Here is a 13526-nt window from a genome sequence, read left to right on the forward strand (position 1 = left end):
GGGTGCTCTGAGTGGCATGTGTCATACAGTCTCGGGTGCTGGGTGTCCTTCCCACATGACAGGCTCCTTCTCTTGGCCTGTGAGGCTGCCTCTCCCACTGGCCCAGGGAGGTACAGTGTGAATAGCATCCTTTGTTAAAGGAAGACACAAAGCCGGCTAAGGCTTGAGCTGAGGAGAGTTCTGCACACTTGTCCTCCTGGAGTTTTCTGCTCCTGCCGGGTTCACCGTCTCCAGCCTTGGGAGCACATTGACCCTCTAAGACACTGGCCAGCTAAGCACAAAACATCAGGCCTTCCTATAATCCTTAGCATCACCGAGAGAGGTGGATGGCTAAGGAAAACTGAAGGATAATGAATACGTGCCATATAAACGCACGTGAAGGGTAAGGTTCTGTACCTGAACTTGTTGAAGAAGGCCGGGAAATCTGAGGCCAATCTGGAGGGCAGCCTGATTTCATTTTATAAAATGACACTTGCCGAGAGTCCTCGTTCAGACAGTGAAACCACACGGCTCATCCAGCACACGGCCGCCTGGTTTGCATTAGCAGCTAACCTCATGTTAACAGAGTTTTCTAAATTTCATTCTTAGAGTTACACCATTTCAGACCGTCTCCTTAAATCCAGGGGTGTTTTACAAAGTCCCCGTTGCATGGACAAGAGAAGTGTGCCGGAGTCAAGGGGGATGACTCCTTTTCCTGGCTTGGTCATGAAGGGTCCAGGAATATAGAAATATAAAATTATAAGCTTAAGAGATGAAAACTGATAGTCATCAGCTCTAAAGGTTAACTTTTAACAATGGCTCTCTACTTCAGCCAGCTCCTCTGTCAACAGCCGGGGGTCAACTTTTAACCCCCTTGCCCCTGATAGCCAACAACTGCCTGGACCCAAGTTAACTTTTTTTTTTTTTTTTGGTTTTTCGAGACAGGGTTTCTCTGTGTAGCTTTGCGCCTTTCCTGGGACTCACTTGGTAGTCCAGGCTGGCCTCGAACTCACAGAGATCCACCTGGCTCTGCCTCCCGAGTGCTGGGATTAAAGGCGTGCGCCACCACCGCCCGGCGTCCAAGTTAACTTTTAATAGTTGTTTCTAATGACTCCCAGCATGCATCTCATACCTGATGGTCCTACATGACTCCTAGCATACACCCCATGCCTACACTATAAAAGGGGGCCAGTGCCTACCTCCATTGCCACAGCTCCAGAATTTCAACATTGGCTGTGGTCTCAGCTAGCTGATAAGCGTTTGTACCCTGCGGTGTTTTATTATTATTATTATTATTATTATTATTATTATTGTTATTATTATTATTATTTTAATTTTTAATTTTGTTGTTTTTCTGGAATAAAGTTGGCTTCTGGTTTAATAGACTTTGGTGGTCTGTCCCCCATTATTGCGAGACCCCGGACCCAACAGTCAGAATAGCATGATTAAAGCACGTAAGAGATATCTAGTGTTTCTTTTTTTTTTTTTTTTTTTTTTTTTGGTTTTTCGAGACAGGGTTTCTCTGTGTAGCTTTGCGCCTTTCCTGGAACTCACTTGGTAGCCCAGGCTGGCCTCGAACTCACAGAGATCCGCCTGCCTCTGCCTCCCAAGTGCTGGGATTAAAGGCGTGTGCCACCAACGCCCGGCCTCTAGTGTTTCTTGAGTCAAATGCAGAGATAGCTTTTGATCCTGGGGTGGTTTCATGTTCGTCAGCCGAGGAGCCTGATGAGGTGGCTTTTTTGCCCTTGTGAAGTGACCCCTTTCACCCCGAGTGCATGAAGATGCTACAGGGTCACATGAAGATGCTGCAGGGTCGCATGGGCTTTTTTTTCTGGTTCTGTCATTTTTCCCGGAAGCCTTTGCTTCTTTCAGTGGAGAATGGGTTCTAGTCACCATACCCTGAGTGCTGCAATGTTTAGTTCTGTTTAGGGATTTGCCCTTTGGTTGAGATTCAGCAGGCAAGCTGATATTTGAGGACAGAGGTTAGTTCATACTAGTATTCCCAATTTAAGTACATGTAAGTTGAGTGTGGTATCACATGCCTCTAACCCCACCCAGCACTCAGGAGGCTGAAGCAGGAGGATGGCAAGTTTGAGGCTAGCCTGGGCTACATCGGGGAATCCTGTCTCAAAAAAAAAGTTATATAGTATTTTAAGGAAAATCAATTTCTTTGGTTATGTAATTATATATAATATTGGCTCCCTTTGACAGTAATTATTTGCCTTCTCCTATAGCACATGAGTTAAAACACCAATATTGTTAACTACTGAGTAAATTAAGATTTTTCAGTTCTATTTTTCCTTGCAGTATATATCCCTGCTTTAAGTACAATAATTTTTCTTATGTTTTTGTGCTGTAAATGGCCTATTCAGTTAGGTTCATTTATGTTAATTCGTTTCTATAGTTTCATTTAAGAACTTAAGTTTATTAGCATTTAATAAGCATTATTTCAAAGTCAAGCCTGTTTAAGCAAAGCTAGAGAAATCTCAGTGTTCCATTCTTGCATCTACTGTATTGTGGGCATGTATGTGAGTATGTACATGTGTGTAAGTGTACATGTATGTGTAGGTGTATGTGGAGGCCAGAAGACAGTTTCTGGAGCTGTTCTTCATCAGACCTCATCATCTTGTTTTCTGAGACAGGGTCTTTCACTGACCTCCTCTCTCATAGTTTTAAAAATTTACTCCCCCACCCAGAACATGACCAAATTAAAAAAAAACTCTATGCTCTCCCATCCCCCTGCTTTTGAAAGGGAAATATCCCATTGCACTTTAAGAAGGGCTTTTCCTTTGTAGTAGCAATGGTGGTTAGTGCTTGTTCAGAAGTACTGAAGGAGCAGATAGATGATGAAACAGTCTTTGGTTTCTTGAAGCAGAGTAGCAGTTTATTAAAAGAGATTTTAATATAGATTTTAAACAGGAAGATTAGGCAGAGGAGAGATGTTCAGGACTAAATAATGCACGACCTACCCAAGAGTATGGATGTGGGCTTTTCAAAGGAGAGTAAAAGTTTGTAAATGATAAGCTTCACATAGATTTTAATTATGTGGGTTAAGGGTGGGGGATGCCTAGGAAAAGAATGAGACATACTCAAGTGTGGAATGGGCTTCCCAAGGGAGCGTTGCAATTAAGTGTCTTAGCGCTAGCCATACATTCTATTTTGGTAACTCTCAAGTTATATCTCAAAGGGTTGCTAAGGAACGGTCTTCTCTCGGTCTTTTCTTTTTAGATAGGGTCTCACTGTGTAGCCCTGGATGGCCTGGAACTTGCTATGAAGAAATCATGGTGGAAATAGTTGTGGGCCATTGTCTTGTTCCTGAGGAAAACATTCAGATGGAAAATGTACTAGATCTCTAGAGTTCAGATCTTAAGACAAACACTGCGTCTTAAGTAGGCAAGTGTTGACTTGGTTCCACATGGAAATGAAAAACCGCACGGCATTGGCAAAGCAGCCGTTGAACCAGATCAGTGACTTGCAGGAGCTGCCGAAAGCCTTTGAAATTTCCATAGGAAGAAAAGATGAGGTGATTTCCAGCTTGTCTCATCGACAAAGGAAAGGAGAGAATAGAGTTGACAGAAATATCCTTCTGCTGGCAGGGTGCTTATGAAGGCTAGCTGGTTGACCAGTACTCCCGGAAAACTTTGCTGAGGTTGTCCGGAAGGGCATTCTGTGGTCCTAAGGAAAGAGGTGGTAGAGCAGGGATGTCAACAGAGGCCTGAAGAAGTCTGTGTCTGGACTGCTAGTGTTGATGAAGGCAAACTTTCTGTTATCTAGAGCGTTGGAAGATTTGGAAGCCGAGAACCAAAGAATGCAACAACAACAACAACAGGCACTTTGAAGAGGTCATAAAGACAGATTGGGGGGGGGTCCTTTACACCCCCATACCTGGCTCTTGTATGATTTTATATTTGCATGTATTATAGGCAGAGGGAAAAAAATCAGACAAGCCAGGTCTGGGGGTATAGTACTGTAATACCAGCTGCTCAAGAGGCTGAATCAGGAGGATCACAAGTTCAAGGCCAGTCAGGGCAACTTCGTGAGACCCTGATGGAAAGCAGTATAGGGCTGGGTGAGGGCAGCTGCATACCTAGCAGAGCCACGTTCAGGTTGGCACTGCTGGCATCCTGGGCTCTCTGCTTCCCCAGGATTGCTACCTCCAACAGCAGCTCATGGTGGACTGCCCACATCCGTAGTCTCAGGCCGGATGGAACTTGTCAGGATGTGGCCATCATCCTTCATCCATCAGGGTGATCCCCCCACCTTCAATGTCACCGTCCTGGTGACGGCCAAGATGCCAATCCTGCTGTACTTATTCCTTCTCACCAACCCACCTCCCAAAGCCTTGACTCAAAACTACACCCTTCCAAGTTTCTTCGGAGCTTTTCAAATCTGGCAGATGTTTTCTTATTAAGAACCTGGCCTCGACCCGCCCCCGGAAACACTTCTTTTAAAAACTGCTTCTTAGCCGGGCGTTGGTGGCGCACGCCTTTAATCCCAGCACTCGGGAGGCAGAGCCAGGCGGATCTCTGTGAGTTCGAGGCCAGCCTGGGCTACCAAGTGAGCTCCAGGAAAGGCGCAAAACTACACAGAGAAACCCTGTCTCGAAAAACCAAAAAAAAAAAAAAAAAAAAAAAAAAAAAACAAAACTGCTTCTTCAATGGGAACATTTTCTTAGGGTTCCCTTTTCCCAAGAGGAACTATATTGTTGTTGTTGTTGTTATTAAACATGGTTCTTTGCCCTTCTAAGTGGCTAGGAAAGTCATGAACATAATTTGGGCTGAAGCTTGAGGTCACCATCTGCCAGCTTCTCCGCCCCAGGGTCTGCTCTTCCGTGGATAGCCTTGCGTTCCCCCCCACCCCCACATCCCCCACTTCCCCTGACTGCTCAGACTAGGTGGGCACTTGGAGGTGTCTGCACCTGCGCGGCCCCTCCAGCCCCTCCAGGCTCCGGAGAAGTGCGACACCCCTGCCTTGTTTCTGGTTTCTGTCCTCCGAGCTGGCTCTGGGCTCCGGGACTCAGGCCGCCCTGCCTGCTCCGGCTGCTGCCGGGATTGGGTGCCGAGGCGCCGCCTCCGTCTCTGCGCGCCCGCGCGCTCGCTCCCGCCCTCCCTCTCCCCTCCCAGCCCGCTCCGGTCTCAGCCGTTTGGGCTCCGCACTGCAGATGCCAGCCGGTCTCCCCGAGCTCCGCTCCTCCCGCCGTGTCCCTCTGATCCTCCGGTCTCCGGAACTCCCGCGGCGGCGGCTGCTGCTGCTGCGCGCTCGCTCGCCGCTCGCCAGGGAGCCTCGCCGGCTTGGAGAAGACTCTGAGCCCCGCGTGCGGAGTCGTTCCGGCGGCGGCGCGGCGGCGAGGACCCGGGAGGCCGACGCCGGCGCTCTCGGATGCGGCAGGACAAGCTGACCGGCTCCCTGCGTCGCGGCGGGCGATGCCTGAAGCGCCAGGGCGGCGGCGGTGGCGGCGGCGTGGGCACCATCCTGAGCAATGTGCTCAAGAAGCGCAGCTGCATCTCGCGGACCGCGCCCCGGTTGCTCTGCACCTTGGAGCCGGGTGAGGCGCGGGCTGCGGGCGGGCGCCGGGGGTGCAGGTTGGGAGGGATGGGAGCGGACCCCGGCTTGGGTGCATTCAGCGGCCGCCAGGGCACCGACCACCCGCCGCCCTGCAGAAGCCACCCCGCGGCGGCCTATGCGTGTGCGTGGTGGGGAAGTGAGGGAGGCTGCCCCCTCCAGCCCAGGCTGCGTCACCTATTGTGTTTCGGGCTCCCTGGGAGCCAGACTTCCAAAGAGGTGTGTGGGTTGGCCTTGACCCCCGCAGGTCGGGAGCAAAGGACGGTCGAGCGCATGTTTTCTCGAGAGTCCTGTGGTGTGTTTGTGTCGGGGTAGGAGAGGGCATGGGCTCGGTTCCGTAGGTAAGGTCCAGGAGCCCTCCTGGCCTTGTGAGAACAGGCCCTTCCTACCATCACCTTGTATTTACACATCCCGGCTTCTCCAGGCTGCGCTTATCTCCGCGCCAGCTCGGTCACCTGGTATCGTTGCTCAGGGTTTTAAGAGCCTGGCCCTGGCACCCGCGCCCGGGCACCGAGGGTTCTGGCAAGGGGTGGCCGCAGTGGGAGCAGCTCTGTTTGCCCGCTCGGCGCTCTTCTTTCCCTGGAGTGGCCCCGGCTGCCTCCAGGCAGTGTGTGGTCTCCACAGTACCCTCCTTTCCCACCTCCCCACCCCTTCTGGGACCTGCTGCCACCCAGCCGCTGCAGATGCTGCCCAGGCACTGGGTCCTGAAGGGTGGAATGTCTCGCTGCCTTCCCGAACCTCGTGGTTTCTTTGTTTTTCTCCCCAACCGAAGTGTCTAATTGCAGAGTGTAGTATTTATTCACCCGTCTTCTTTTACCTTTTTTTTTCTTCTTCTTCAAATCTCCTTCCCACGTTGAACAGTGTTTTGTATTTCTGAATCCGGAACAGCTGTGATTATCAGATGAAACACAAACCTCCTCTCCTTCTCGTTTCTCGCTTAGAAGAAAAGAGCGTGAAAATGACCCGATTTAAGCCTTTGCATGCGGGCGGCGAGTGATCAGTTCCACTTAAAACCTGACTCACTTTTGATCAGGAGAAAATAGTTGTGGTTTTGACTAACTAGCCCCAGTGGGGTTTCAGCACGGGAAAGCAATTGGTATCCTCCCAGCAAGTGGCCCCCGAAAGTCAAAGTAGTATGTTTGGTCAAGCACACTGGGAATCCAGTGGTTTTAGGGCAGTGGTAAAGTCATCATGGGGCCGAATTTCCTGGTCTTTTTGTAATAAGGCAGGAATCATAATTATAAGCGCTTGCATTCAGCACCCCAGGCCTGGACAGCATCCTCTCTACAAAGTCCATTTCATTGGTTGGAACTGGAGGCATTCTTGGTAAAAACCATCTCTCAGAGATTGGAATCAGTGGGTAATTATTATTCTCTTGGAGAAGAAAATCATCCATCCAGGTATAACACGGGTTTGATTTTAAAGCTTTGAAATGTCGAGGTATCAGCAGCATCGGATGCCCTGAATTTTTGACGGGAAATCTAGGTCTCAATACATGTATTCAGAACACTTACTTGTACAGGGCTCCGTATCATTGTCTTCAGTGAGAAGAGCAACATCACCACCATCTATCTGCTACCATCATGGCCTTGGGCCAACCAGACATGTCCTTCTTGCTCCTCGATTCCATATGTATACATTTTAAAAGGCCACTTTATTATTATTTTTTAAAGTCCTGAAGATGGTTCCTCTCCATGCCAACCTCTAAGTGTTCCAACCCATGCCAACCTCTAAGTGGCGGAGGTTGAGAGGTTTTTATTATGAGTACACTACGGTCTACTTCTGAGTGGCAACAACATCATCATTTGATTTTTCTGAGTATTTATCGAGGATGTTTGACATTTCTGGGTCCTTGAACTTGTAAGCAATAGGTCTTTTTTTAAAATTGGCTGAATCGGCTGGGGAGGTGGCTTAATGGTAAAGTGATTGCTATGCAAACATGAAGACCTGCATTTGCACCCCGAGAAACTATGCAAAAACTGCCCAGTGTAAGCCCGGAGCTCCAGCATTGGGGGTTGGGGATGGAGTTTATGGATTAGCCTAGCAGCATGGGTGAGCTCCACAGTGACAGACTATGAGCCAAAATATAAAGTGGAAAGCAGTTGAGGAAGACACCCCATGTGCGTGCTTACTTGCACACATAGGTAGACACACTCACCTGAGTGCACGCACGCGCGCACACACAGAGAACTTTAATCTGGACGTGATGCTGGTTGGTGCCTGCCTATAATCCCAGTGCTTAGAAGACACAGGAAGTGAAGACAGGTCTGCACAGTGAGTTCCAGGCCACTAGGGGTGAAGTAATGAGACCCTGTCTTCAAAAACCAAACCGTGTTATCAAATGATTTTGAAGTCGTAGAAAAAGAATATAGCGTATTTTTGGATTTGATTATATTTTTTTTGTAGAACTTAAACACAAATAAGAATTGTTATGGAATTTCTCTGCAATAACAACACACAATTCTAGGCTAAGTATAAGTAATACAAATGTATTTTTTTAATGTACTTTCTCACTTCTGTTCCATTGATTTGGGATCTAAATTAAAGGAAATTAAAGTGGTAGATTACTTAGGATTAGAATTCAGTCCTATCTTTAGTTTATGCTCTAGAGTTTAATATATTTTTATATAAAATTTATATATATATATATATATATATATATATATATATATATATATTTGGTTTTTCGAGACAGGGTTTCTCTGTGTAACTTTGTGCCTTTCCTGGAACTCACTCTGTAGCCCAGGCTGGCCTCGAACTCACAGAGATCCGCCTGCCTCTGCCTCCCAAGTGCTGGGATTAAAGGCATGCGCCACCACTGTCCAGCTTTATAATATATATTTTTTTAATAATCAATGAATATTAAGACAGAATTAAAATATTTGGAAGTCATCAAATGGAGTTGCTATAATAAATCATTCTGGAAGCAGAAAGAGGTGTGGGAGAGTGTAGCCCAGTGAAAGAGCCCATACTGGGCTCTAGGTTCCATCCCCGGCATAACCAAATCAAAGCAAACAGAAAGATGTATACAGATGGCGTCTAATTTGTACCGTTAGGACTCTACCTCGGCGCCCTGCACACACCAGGCACTAGCTCTGCCTCCTTGCCACAATCACAGTGCCGTGATGGTATATTACAGTTTTTGATGCGCCAGTGAAGTACCCCCCACCCCTCCCCCCACCCCCCGCCTTGTGTCAGAAATGGAACCCAAGGTCTCACACATGCTAGACAGATGATGTACTGCCAAGCCTCGACTCCAGCCCTTGGAGTTTCTTTAACTGTCTTAGGCTATGTAAGTGTGGCAGAAAAACACCCTCTGTAAGTGGAGAATCGCCCCTCTGTGTTTTATAACTGCTAATGACCCAGGTGAGGAGATTGACAGCCAGTCATGGTGATAGTCCTCTGAGTGGAAGGTGCTGTCCTCCCTTCAGCGATAAGGGGATTGAGGTCCAGACAGGCTAAGGAGTTTGAGTTTAGGACCCAAAGATAATGGAGGTCTGTGGCTCTAGCCTGTGATACCAGTTACTGGCTTTATTTTTGCATTACTCTAGGCATCTGTGGAGGCTACCATCCAATGTTTTAAAGTCCATTTTATTGTCTTAGGTCATTTTTAAAAAATTAAAATCAATATATTTTAATTTTAATGAAATTGGCTAAAATTCAGTAAAAAAACACTTAATTTTTTTAAAACACAATTCAGTAGGACCAAGTGTTGAATTGATATATGGTATAATTTTGTTATAATTTCCATAAATAACAACTACTTAATTTTCTTCTAGGAGTTGATACAAAATTGAAGTTCACACTTGAGCCATCTTTAGGCCAAAATGGTTTTCAGCAGGTAACTTTGCTTTTGGCTTTTAAGGCATTTTTTTTTTTTAATTTGGGAATACCAGCAGGACACATTGTCATATATCCTTAAAATGAAAATATTCACATATATTTGGATACACAAGAGATGTCAGTTTCCCCCAGTTTGTGATAAAATAACTTTGAAAGCATAAGGGACCTGGGTTTATACTTGCAATGAAAAACTTTGCATTTTTTTGTAAAGTGATACCTAGAGTGAATAAATTCAGGTGGACATGGTTACAGGTTCACTTCGGAAACCACAAAATGTGAATTAATAGAAAAGCTCATAGACAGATCTTTAACTCGTGGTGTGTGTGGCCTTTTGTTTCAGACTGTCCCAACTGTTGGGGCCACAGGGGCAACAGGCGTGTTCAGTTAGAATAGTTAAGGGTCAGGATCCTTAGCAATCCCCAGAAAGATAACTTCTGGTGGAGAGAAGCCCCATGTCCTAGGGTGCTGTGTTCATTTTCTCACATTACTATGGACGTTGTCTTAGTCACGGTTTCTATTGCTGTGATGAAACACCATGACCAAAGCAAATTGGAGAGGAAAGAGTTAATTCAGTTTACACTTCCACACCACAGTTCACCATCAAATGAAGTCAGGACAGGAACTCAGACAGGACAGGAACCTGGAGACAGGAGCTGACCCAGAGGCCATGGAGGGGTGCTGCTGACTGGCTTGCTCCCCATGGCTTACTCAGCCTGCTTTCTTATGGAACCCAGGACCACCAGCCCAGGGGTGGCCCCACCCGCCATAGGCTGGGCCCATCAATAACTGATTAAGAAGATACCCTACAAACCTGCCTATGGCCAGATCTTCCTGAGGCATTTTCTCAAGGGAGGCTCCCTCCTGTCCAGTGACTCTCGTTTGTGTCAAGTGGACATAAAAATAGCCGGCACAGATGTCAAGATGGAGGAAGCCTGAAAAGTACTGCTCCAGGTCCGTATTGTTACTTTTCTAATATTTCTCTCTGGTCCTAGTGGTATGACGCTCTCAAGGCCGTGGCCAGACTGTCCACAGGGATCCCAAAGGAATGGAGGAGAAAGGTAAGTGGGTTCACAGGGCTAAAATACAGAAGGACCATCACTGTGTGCATGAAAATGTCTGGGATGTCAAAAAGTGTGTTCTTCATTAATCATGCGCTGGATGTGTATTACTTGTGCCGGGTAATGCTCTGCCTGCGAGGGATGCAGTCAGTGGAAACAGCGCAGATGGAATAGTCTGTCCTCGTAGAACTTACAGTGAATCCAATACAGCGTGTCACACAGCGATATGTGCTGTAGATAGACGTAAAGCAGAGAGAGAAAGAAGGGGCAGAGTGTGGGTGGGAGACGAGGGATGAGGAGGTGGGATTTTATACAGAAGCTGACATGTGAGTAGGGCCCTGGAGGAGGAAGTGATCAGCCACCCGCAGCTGCCCTGGGGGAGGACACTCAGGTGGGGAGCACCTGGGGCATCTTCTTAGAGAAGTGAGAGGCTGTAGTGGGAGGTTCATAAAGGCGGGGGATGGGGGGGAAGCACCAGAAGGGGGTGGGTGGGTCTAGAGGCGCTGTGAGTGGCTAGGTCACGAACACACTCCTAGGCGGTAGAAACATTAGGGTTCTTTATTCAGTGTGTGTGTGTGTGTGTGTGTGTGTGTGTGTGTGAGAGAGAGAGAGAGAGAGAGAGAGAGAGAGAGAGAGACAGAGACAGAGACAGAGACAGAGACAGAGAGAGAGAGAGAGCGCACCAGGAAGTTCCAAGATGGGCGACTCTGCCTGTTGCCTTGAGCATATGAGATGTGAGGGTACAAACCAGGAGACCTGTAGACTATAATAATTCAGGCAAGAAAAGGATCAGGGCTGTCGGAGATGCTGAGAAGGGTTAGATTCTGGGTGTATTAGAAGCCTAAGCTGAGATGAATGCCCAGTGGATTGAATATCGGACGTATGTGGGATGTCAAAGAGGACCTCAAGATTTAGGCCCGAGTGGCTGGAAAGGTAGAGCTGCCGTTGGTGTGGATGGGAGGGACAGGTGTGTATGTGTGTGTGTATAATTGGGGTGGTGGGGGCTGAGATACTGGTCTCACATCTGTTGCAGTTGACATGTCTGATATGTGTCTAATGCAGAGCTATCCACTGGGCATTTGAGCAGGATTCTGATGCATAAAAGTCTGGTTGGAGATATTAATCCATGCTGCTCTTGCCAAGTTATGTTCAAATGCTGAAATCTGAAATGTACTCTAAGGTTATTAATTTATAAATGTAATCTTAACATAGAATTTGAACACCGAGTGTTTCCCAAAGTGAATATTAATGTGGATTTATGAAATTCATTTTTCAGAATTAGATTATCTTGTGTCAGGTAAAGGAGTAAAAATATCTAGTGACTCCTGAAAAAAAAAATTATTCATTCTGGGAACCCATCTGTCAGAATTGTGTGTATGGAGGGCGTGTGTGTGGGAGGGCGTTTAAGGCAGAGGCCTCTGTGGAGGAAAAAAAACTGTCCGTGTGTGACCAAGTAGCTGTTCCTGAAGCAGAGAACGAATTAGAATGAAGTAAAATGAGGTCATGGAATCATAGAGCCTACTCAATGAACTGAAATAAAACGGAAAAAAAAACAAAACCAACTTCCGGTTATTTTCTTTCCTAACGATTAGGTTGTTACTTAGCGCACAGTAGGAACGCAACAAATATTTACTGCAGGAAAGACCCCACAGGGCTCACTTTAGTCCAGCCAACAGGACTTGTAGACGGAGCTCGCCCTGGCCCTCCCTGGATGCTGTCCTGGTTTTCTAATGGCGGTCAGACGTCCGCTGACGTCTTCCTCCTGCGTCCCCTTAGGTCTGGCTGACCTTGGCGGATCACTATTTACACAGTATAGCCATCGACTGGGCCAAAACCATGCGCTTCACCTTCAACGAGAGGAGCAACCCGGACGACGACTCCATGGGGATCCAGATAGTCAAGGTAAACCCCTGAGCTCGGCTTCCCGTTCCTTCCGGTGTCGCAGAAAGGACTCGAAGGGCCGACCAACGGTTCCCCCGCGGAGGATCAAATGACCTCCGCCCCCAGAACACACGATCCGCCTCCTCATCCCATCCATCAGTAGCTCTTGTACGGAGAACTTGACTGTGCCTTGCCTTCATGAATTTCAGTGTTGCCAGTAAGAGGGAAATGTGACTTGAGCTTCCGTTCGTATCCAATTTTGATCTAATTTTGTTACACAGCAGGAGGATTGAAGTTCCTTTTTTATTTTTTCTTTAGTATGGGTCAGGGATACCGATTGTCCTTTTACATTAGAGTCACTGGACTGAGAAAATTAGAGGTGAGTTTGTTTCGTATTGGAAACATTTGGCTCCCCCTGGAGCCTTTGCTAGTCTGTTAACTGATAGATCGTTAGGTTGGCTGATGGAGCCGAGTTAAACCAGGTGGCTTAGCGTTCAGTTCAGGTCCGCTGTGGGGGCAGCTGTGGCTGTGGATCTCATACGGAGAGCCAACAATGCTGACTTCATTTGGGACCAGAATAATCCTTGTCCATAAGGCTCGGGCACGTGGGCTTTGATTTTGCGAGTGTTCCGCAGTGGGATGCTAAGCTGGGATTTGAAAAGGAAGCCCTGTCTCATCTACATTTTGGCCGCCACAGGATGGCTAATGTGTTGGCACACTTAAATCCATTTCTTTTGAAAAAGAGGAAGTGCGAACTAAAACGAGCTACTTTCTGATCTAACGTGGTTAGTTTCAAATGAACATTAAAAAAAAAAATTTTGGCGTTGCACGTGGCATACCCAAGCCCTTTGTGTTATCCACGTTTTAATGCTTTTTTGGAATTTCAGCATAGGACACAATTTCATATTTGGAATAGTCCCTTTCTGTTTAAGTCATGAGTGAAGGCAGTGCACCTTCAGAAAACATTACCTTATTTTCTGTGTGTGTGTGTGTGTGTGTGTGTGTGTGTGTGTATGTGTCTGTCTGTGTGTGTGTGTGTGTGTGTGTGTGTGTGTGTGTGTGTGTATCACTGTCATTCCTGGTACCTATGGAAGTCAGACGAGGGTTAGGATCCTCGGAAACTGGAGATACAGACAGTTATGAGCTGCCCTCTGGATGCTCAGAATTGGACCCATGTCCTCTGGAAGAACAGCCAGTGTTCTT

At 47.1% G+C, this 13526-nt stretch overlaps 1 protein-coding gene across 2 annotated transcripts in view; it reads left to right on the top strand.

Moving 5' to 3' along the window:
• Positions 1-5093: 5093 nt before the first annotated feature.
• The window catches only part of Tbc1d30 (TBC1 domain family member 30), a 49819-nt gene continuing 41386 nt past the window's right edge, over positions 5094-13526 (top strand). Inside the window, exons 1-4 of one of the 2 annotated variants that reach the window (XM_028869604.2) lie at positions 5094-5524; positions 9321-9382; positions 10377-10442; positions 12219-12344. In XM_028869604.2, the coding sequence (XP_028725437.1) occupies positions 5359-5524; positions 9321-9382; positions 10377-10442; positions 12219-12344 (420 nt within the window). In that variant the 5' untranslated portion in view covers positions 5094-5358. The other variant, XM_037196734.1, reaches the window with a different exon arrangement.

Source organism: Peromyscus leucopus, chromosome 18 (genome assembly GCF_004664715.2).
Source record: "Peromyscus leucopus breed LL Stock chromosome 18, UCI_PerLeu_2.1, whole genome shotgun sequence".
Classification (NCBI taxonomy): Eukaryota; Metazoa; Chordata; class Mammalia; order Rodentia; family Cricetidae; genus Peromyscus; species Peromyscus leucopus.